The sequence below is a fragment of the Thermobia domestica genome, chromosome 1 (assembly GCF_964235325.1).
Source record: "Thermobia domestica chromosome 1, izTheDome1.hap1.1, whole genome shotgun sequence".
In the NCBI taxonomy this organism is placed as follows: domain Eukaryota; kingdom Metazoa; phylum Arthropoda; class Insecta; order Zygentoma; family Lepismatidae; genus Thermobia; species Thermobia domestica.
Window position 1 is genome coordinate 219,080,063 of NC_137454.1, and position 8,817 is coordinate 219,088,879.

At 35.3% G+C, this 8,817-nt stretch overlaps 1 protein-coding gene across 1 annotated transcript; it reads left to right on the forward strand.

Moving 5' to 3' along the window:
• Window positions 1–2,270: 2,270 nt before the first annotated feature.
• On the forward strand, window positions 2,271–4,718 carry LOC145678711 (uncharacterized). Its single transcript, XM_081749142.1, has one exon. The coding sequence runs from the start codon at window positions 2,271–2,273 to the stop codon at window positions 4,716–4,718; it is 2,448 nt and encodes an 815-aa protein (XP_081605268.1).
• The last annotated feature ends 4,099 nt before the right edge of the window (window positions 4,719–8,817 follow it).

An 8,817-nucleotide genomic window follows, 5' to 3' on the forward strand; every position in this document is an offset into this window, starting at 1 on the left:
CCATAGCCACTGACCCGCTCCATCTTTGATGTGCACTCAATTGATATGATTACCATACCATATCAAGAGGATCATATTGGTGGTACATGGAAACAAAAAAGTTTAAGAAAAGGCTCCCTCGGGACAGCACGCCCTTGGTGGAGTGAGCTATCAACCATATTTTGCAATATACATGACTCTTCTTCATGCAATTAGTAAAGCATGTATCGGTGTATGTGACGCGATTTGTATCTTACGAAGATATCGTGAACCTAAGTTGTGTAGATAGAAAGGAATATGCATAAAATAGGAAAACACAATATTTATTAGTCGCTAACGCCCTCGCCTTTGGTGCGAGCGGTTCTGGGTTCGATTCCCGGTGGGATCACTCGATCAAAGAAGTGTAACAGCTTTTTCAGGCCAATCATCCTGAGTGTTTTTTCCTGGGTTGAGTGAGTTTTTTTTTTAATATAAACACAGTGAATGATGCTAAAAATGCCGGGATGGTACCTAACACACAGGTCCCAGACCGCTTCCTTCCCCATCCATTCCTTTCTTGCTTCCCCTCTCTCGGATTGTGTGCTCTCCGAGGGACGACATCCCTCAAACGTGACGAACTTAAGGCCGACCTAAAAGTTACTCCTTCGTTGCTAGTACACTTATCTCCTTTGTTGGGCGACTGCGTTCGATTTCCCGGGAGGAAGGGGGAGGGGATTTTAGGATGTTATTCGTATTTTCGGTTCCACTGTAGGTTTATGCCTTATGAAGTTCCCGTGATGAAACCCTATATTCCAATAACAATAGTAAACGTAAAAATGCTGTAAAACTTTCGGTGAATGCTATGTAAACTTTCTGAAACATAAGTAGAGGTTAAATATGTTTATGGTCATGGATAAAATGTTTACTTGGCTCAAAACAGCTTTTTCCCAGTGTCTTTAAAAATGTTCTTCATTCAACCCTTCAAATATTGGAACTATGATAGCACTCCTTTCTTCATTTTATGGCATAAATAAGTAAGAAGTGTTTATACTCGAGGTAATGATATGTGTGTAATATCAATCTTATAAAAATACTAAACAGCACGTAGGGGAACGGCACCAACCTTTTCGCGATCATTATTTTAAAAACTAATTCATTGATATTGTAGCATCCTTGCTTTTCAAATTTCCGCAAAGGTTTTTCTTTCTTCTTCCTGGAGATTTGTAACGTCAAGAATTGCGGTCATTGACGTACAGGATCTAAATTTATTTTATCTTTAAAATATCCGTGCTTACTTTATGTCTGGATGTGATTCCAAGTTTGCCACATTTAATTGAAATATTTATTACTGTAAATGTAAACCATTAAGTGTAAGCTTAGGACAATTTTATTGATGTCGCAGTTATCTATTCACGTAACTACTGTCAAGTTTATAAGTGCAATAATTCAGATTGTTTTCTTTGTGATTATTCTCAAACCTTATACTAAAAGGTAGATTCCTCTAAGGAACTTTACTTAATTTTTCCAGAACTTTTCTTAATTGCATCGGATAATACAAACACAATGAACGGTATTAAAAATGTACAACTCAAGGGGTATAATAATACATTCGAAATACTGTCATATTAACCTATATTAGTTTTCAAGACATTTCATATCGCGTAGAAGTGACTCGCGTCAATTATGACCTCATTACATTACATTTCTAGTATAGAAGAATGCCTGAAAACAGTTGGTACCAGTTTAATTGGATTGCTATATATATTATTGGTGCACCTCGTATTTAAAATACAAGCTCATTTTAATTATACGTGTATTTGTAGTTTTTGGAATTTGATAACGTGTTAATAGGTGTGTAACGTGATAATAATTCTGTGTACATGACTTACAGGAAGCGTCCGATCTTCAAACAGAGTTAGAAAGGCATCATCTAAAGATGCAGCGCTTTGGATGTAGTGTGCAGCCCATGCCCGTCATTGTCGCTTCAAAAATAGATGAACCTCAAGCCTTCTACGTGAGTATTGAGGATAATCTCTACAGAGTTGAAACTCCACTGAAAGCAATCGATAGCACATTCAAGTCGTTTCAAGTACTGGATGCAGAATATCCGAAGGAATCGGAACAGGTGTGGACATTTGTGCAGAAACATATGTACAAAATTGAAAATGACTGCGACAAGAATTTTCCTTCAGTGAACACGCTTATCTCTGAAATATCAAAGGTGTAATGGCGGGAAAGGTTGTTTTCCGTTAATCATTTAGTTTGTAAAATAGTTTTTTCATGTATATACGTTCTTTTTAGTTTGTAAGAAGATGCCTAAGTGTTTTGTTTGTCATAGTGACTTAAGAACGAGTCAGTCTCTGTTACTTCATTTAAAATTTTGTCACAAATTAGGTGCCATGAGCCCCTTTCGTTGTGGGGAATCATTGTGTGGACGCGAATTTGATAACGCCAATTCATTCCGCAAACACTTGCTGAAACACGAAAGAACAAGTACGGGTGGTGATGGGAACCAGCCTTTTCGAGGATACCAAAATGAGGTGTGTCACATCAATGTTGAGAGACAGTTGACTGATAATGGTGATATACCAATTGAAACTTCTGTGGAAAGCCTTTCTCTTGAAGATTACCGTGAGGCTGTAAAGGAGGAAGCCCTTCTTTTTATTACTAAACTGTATAGTCAATGTAACTTAACCAGAACTCATATACAAAACCTTTGCGACTGGGTACACGGGTTTATGGGCGGTAGTGTGATGCAACTGCTAAGAGAGAAAATTTTACAAACGCTTCGAGGAAATCATGTTGATGATAATACAGTAACTGAAGTAATGAACATGTTTAGTATAATGTCCAGTCCATTTTATAGCTTGGAAACCGAATATAGGCGATTTGGCATGTTAGAGACAATGGGCAGTTTGATAAAACCAATTGATTATGTTATTGGACAGAAATTATCTTCAAAGAGAAAGAAAGGCGAGGTTTCGGTGGAAACATTACAAGTGCTTGGAAAGTTTGTGCCTATGCGAAAAATGCTTAAACGATTTTTGGAGTTACCGAATGTTCTGTCAACGTTACTCCACTTCAAGAACAGTGCAGAACAAGAGACTGAAGTACTTTTCAGTAGTGTGCAAGGACTGCATTGGAGAAACGAGGTAACATTTTCTGATGATCGTTTGATATTACCTTTATTTCTTTACTTTGACGATTATGAAATTAACAATCCTTTAAGTGGGCATGCTGGTACAAAAAAGATAGGGGTAGTTTATTATACAATTGCATGTATTCCACCGGAGTTTTTCGCGAAACTAGAGAACATATTTCTCGCCTTACTCTTTCATTCAAATGATAGAAAAACTTTCGGTAATAAAGCAACCTTTTCAATTCTTATTGAAGAGTTGCGTTTCCTAGAATGTGAAGGTATATGTGTAATGTATAATGGTTTAGAAGTACAGATTTATTTTAAGTTGTGTGTTATTACAGGTGACAATCTTGGATTGAATTCCGTTCTTGGCTTTACAGAGTCATTTTCTGCTAAGTACCCTTGCAGGTTTTGCCTTACATCAAAAACAGATTTACAGGCGCAGTCAAGAGAAAACGTCCGGAATTTGCGGGACGTTGAGAATTATGAACTACATGTAATTCTCGGAGATGCTTCACAGACAGGAGTAAAAGAGAATAGCACTTGGAACATGTTGCCGAGTTTTCATGTTACCAAAAATTACAGTGTGGACGTGATGCATGATCTTTTGGAAGGGGTGGGGAACTATGATATGATGCATATTTTGAAGTACTACATCAACGAAACACGTCTTTTCACAATGGATATTTTAAACAGTAGGATTTCGGCCTTTGCAAGCATGTCAGATGACGTAAATAAGCCGGCACCTTTATCTTCTGAAAATCTTGAAAAGAATAAATTAAACTTGTCTGCTGCTGAAATGTTATTTCTCATAAGGTACTTTGGTTTGATAATGGGTGACTTAATCCCCGAGGAAAATATCGTTTGGAAATTTTATATTCTGCTAAGAGAAATAACAGTCATATTAACATCAAAAGTTATTCACGTAAACACTTCTGAATTACTTTGTACCTTAATTGAAGAACATCATGAGATATACAAATCTTTTTTTCAGGATACATTAAAACCTAAGCATCATCATATGGTTCACTATCCACGTTTAATGCGACATATAGGACCACTTGTTTTCACATGGTGTATGAGGTATGAATCCAAACACCAACCGTCCAAGATTGCTGCCCGTATTGCTTATTGTCGAAAGAATGTTCTAGAAACTATAGGTTTGAAACACCAATTGCAGATATGTTATAAGTTCTTTCAGAAAAACGGTTTTCATATTCAACAAGAAATTGGGCCTGGAGCAAAGATATACCTTTCACAAGATCAGAATTTTCCATTGTTTTCAATGTGTTTACCTCCTTCGTTGTTGAAACTTTGTCGGTCAGTAGCTTGGTGCATATACAACGGATTTGTGTTCAAGTGTTGCATGGTAGCGTTCGAAATTCATGAAGATGGTTTAAACTTTTATAATATAAAAAAAATTTTGTTAGACGAAGAGTCGCACATTTTCCTTCTATGTAAGAAAATGAAAACAGTTGGCTATGACAGTCACTACTGTGCATATCATTTGTCTTTCACGCAAGAGTGGATCTGCATACCAGTAAATTTGAATTTTGCAGGGCCTCCTACGTATTATAAGATAATCGATAATGACAACATATATGTTTCTGTTTCGGTATGATTTTGTGTTGCATGTGGGGCAGTGTTTTCTAACATAATCGTAATAGGGCTCGAGCATAAGAAAATGTTTCTTAATCCATGTGATTTTCAGTCAAACAATATTATATCCACTAGCAAAGCATTTGCAATGAAGCATACATTCCTGTACTACTAGATGTTTTGCCTGCATGGTCCTATGGCCACCGAAGTAGGAACTAAACTTTTAAAAAACATGGTTGGTTCTATGTAAATTTTATACAGATTTTTTGTTCGGAATAGAAAAAGGTTACATATCGAGTGTAAGGAAAAGATCGCACAGCTTGGACAGAATCTGACTCTACAGCTGAAATGAAACGAAAATGTCTTACGATATTTTGTCCTCCGAGGTTCCCTTTTGAAGTGACAGACGGGTAAAATTTGGACTATGAGGTAACACCTTGCGGTACTCTGTAGAAACACGTGATAGTTTTGTTTAGTTTAAACTTCTTCGTTATCTAAGGTTTTTTAAATCAGTTTTTTTATTTTAACAACAAAATGGCTAGATTTGAAACGGCATGTTTTGTCATGATCTGGGCACAGAAAGCTTCTTTTTGTACGACATTTATTCAATTTGACATTTTAAATGTACGTTTTCATCTCTTCACATTTTCCCGCCACATTTCAGACCTTTTGCTGCATCCCATATTCCATACTTTTATTTAAAAAAAGAAGAAGAAAAAGAAAAATGACAAAGAGCTTTGAAGTTAGGTACCTTCGTTTGAAGTACGGCACTTTCCTCTACTCCACGATAAACACCATTCCAAAGTCGCTGCTGTCAAGTGTTGTTACGGACAACCCGTGCGATATTGCCATATCGACCAAAGTTTACCGGTCTCTCCCTTCCAAAAGGGGGCCTTAAAGGACAACTTTATAAAGACATTTTCGTATCGTTTTAGCTGTAGAATCAAGTCTGTCTGCCTGTACTACCTTTTCCTTACACCCGATATATATAAAACCGCTTTGGAAAAGGAATCCGTGTACCCAGTCGCAAAAGTTTGTATGGGTTCGGTTCCTTTATAAGAATGTAACTTGGATTTGCTAATGAAAAGGATTTAGTGTTACCGAAATGGGTTTAAAACAAAAGTTAAACAATATTGCGTGAAAGGAAGGTAAATCGTTGTCTGCCATTTTTATTTCTAAGTATTTTTTTTAATTGGGAAGGATGTCATGTGACACTAAGTTTAAACTACTAAAAATATATTTATGAAAGCAGTTTTTAATGGGTTTCTGCAATTCTAATATAAATGTGTCAAAGTCAAGAACCGTATCTTGGGAAGGTGTCCGTCTTAAGAAAAAACATATGATGCCATTAAATTTTGATTAATATTATATGGTAGTATGATGTGTCGTACGTCGAAAAGAATAGCTTTTATTGATTGCAAATACATTGCTAGTGGTCATAATATTTCTTCATTCAAAATCTCACTGAATTACATAAACCATTTACTATAACCTTTACTGAGTTCAAACTATACTTTGTTCTAATTTTAGAGTTGAAAATATGCTATTGGACGTAAGATTGAATCTAGGACGTCAGCCTGACGATTCCTGTTCTGATCCTTGGTGCACTAACAAAATTTTTACTCCTTAAAATGTAGATACTTGCAGGAGCTGCCCCAATTTCTTTGTTATACATTTTGTCTCCTCATTTTATTTTAAACTTATAAAAATAAAAAAAGGTTCTAGAAGAAATTGCATACTATTAAGGAATGAAAACCACAGGCGTGACGTCGCGAAAATCAAATGCCATTAACTCTTAAAAAGAGATAGGTACGGAAACATGTAGCGAACCTATGATAGAACATGAATCAGTAGATATTCTTTCGTATTGTAACGTTTATATTATGTGTTACGAAACGTTACGCTAACGATGGTTCTAATTATTGTCCCTTGTATTTAAGTATTTTATTTGTCCTTATGCCTTTTCTTACAAGTCTTATTACTGCTTAGCAAATACTTTCGTATTATTGTTAGATGCAAATAATGCATATTGTACCAAGAAAATAATTTCAGAAAATGTAAAATAATAATAATTACTTCTAACGAAAATATTCGTCGTGAAATTGTGTCGTTTGTAATCCAGTCTGTGTGGGCATTTAATGTAAATTTTTGTTTGCGTTTATCATGTTAAATAATGTCATGTGTATGATGGGGTACTCAGTTTCCGCAGTGTCTGTACAGTAAAATTCCGGCAGATGGCTCCTCGTGCATCACTTGGTGGTCAATGCTTAAGCGACTTTGTGCTAGAAGATCACGTTTAATTTTTGCATATATTTCCACTCGTGTGTTTCGTGATGGCAGTTTCGCTTGAGTGTTGTATACTGTTAAATCCTCGGCCCTTGAAGTTGATTTCCATTCTGAAGAAGAAGAAAATGTTACACGGTGCAGAGTTGGGTAAATCCGATGGAAAGTTAGTAGTATAATTTTTTTCACAGTCTTTACAGCAAGTCTCTACACAGCCTTTACAGTAATCCTCCCATGTTCTCTTCGTGGTACAAAATCCTATGCCGATTGACGGGTATCCTGAACGGACATTATTTTCAACCGATGTTCTGTCACTTTTAACATGCTCTTACGTTTGACCATGGCCTAAAGCATCTTTTCCAAATGTTGACTTCAACATTTCATGTGTTTCTGAAGCAGATTTTCTAGCTTTACCTAGTTTCATAAATTTCGTCACCTTCAATTTCGCTGTTACTCAGCGCATAACTGGGGGAAGATACGCTTAAAAACTAAATGCGACTTCCTAGGACAAAGCCGCTTAGGGCACTGACTCTCAAAGGATGTACGAGGAATTGCTTGGTGGTGTTTAATCATTCTAGCTTAAACTTCACGAGCTGCAAAACTATTCTGAAAACTTTTCAGTACTCCGTTATATACGGTACACTTTAGAAAGAAAGAAAAAAAAATTGAGAGATTAAATGACATTAGAAATACGCACTACCAACTCCAAAAAGCTTTTTGAAAAATAAGTAATAATAAAATGATAAGGAAAATTCAGTTAACATAGCGAAACACTAATTCAGTTCAATCTTCTAAGCTTTATTTTATGCATGTTTCCGTATTATTTATCAAACGTAGGAAGAAACACATTTATTATGATGTAGGTATTGACCCTAAAGAACTACATGGTAGTTACAAAATTTTCCATTTAAAAAAAGCAGTCTTGTAACATGTTTTGTATTTTTTTCATATTATTTACATTTTTAATGCAAACGGTTACCAAGTTTCAAAAGAATTGTGTATATTTGTTAAGTTGTACTCATTTTTTTTTTTCTTGGTTTTCTGTCTAAGATAAAACTTAGCAGTTTTGGTTGAAAAATGATTTATTGTATCAGTATTAGGAATGTGGAAAATAAATTAAAAATAAGTGCAATATGATCTTACAACAATAAAACATTAGTGTTAAATTCATTAATAATAAAACGAATCAGCCATAAATCGTATTATAATATATTCATTATCAGTAAAACAGTAAGTCTGCGTCTAATGGAATAATACATATATATATTTGTTTTCTTCTGATTCCTGTTCTGTGTGAATCAGTTTAAGCACAAATACTTGCCACTTAATTTTCAAGTTTGAATTTAGAATGTGAAATGAATCAGCATTTAATTTCATTTGATATTCATTTACATGCTCCTTACTAGAATCAATATATTTCTTGCTTGTATGCATACCGAAGTCGTAAGGAAATGAACTTTAGAACACTAACTCCTCTACTATGATTGACAGAGTTGATGTACCATATTCCGCTCAAGGGAGTAAAACTTTCAAATTTGAATATTTCATAGTTTTGTGTTGAAACGTAACGGATATGGTGGAGGCGGATTGTCCTGCGAAGAACGTTTTTCTTTGTAGTTTTAAGGACTTTACGAGGACCAGGGTATTCAAAGTTCATTTTCCTGCGAATTCGAGTTCTGAATCACCGTGTATATATGTGTATTGTATTAAGTGAATCTTGATTCTTCAAAACTTCTAGTTTATGTAATTGGGGCAATTCTTAGTATCCAAATTAGAATTATATCTTACAGTCTGGTTGTACACCTGACAGCATCTTCAGATAGAGAAAAATAGGATGG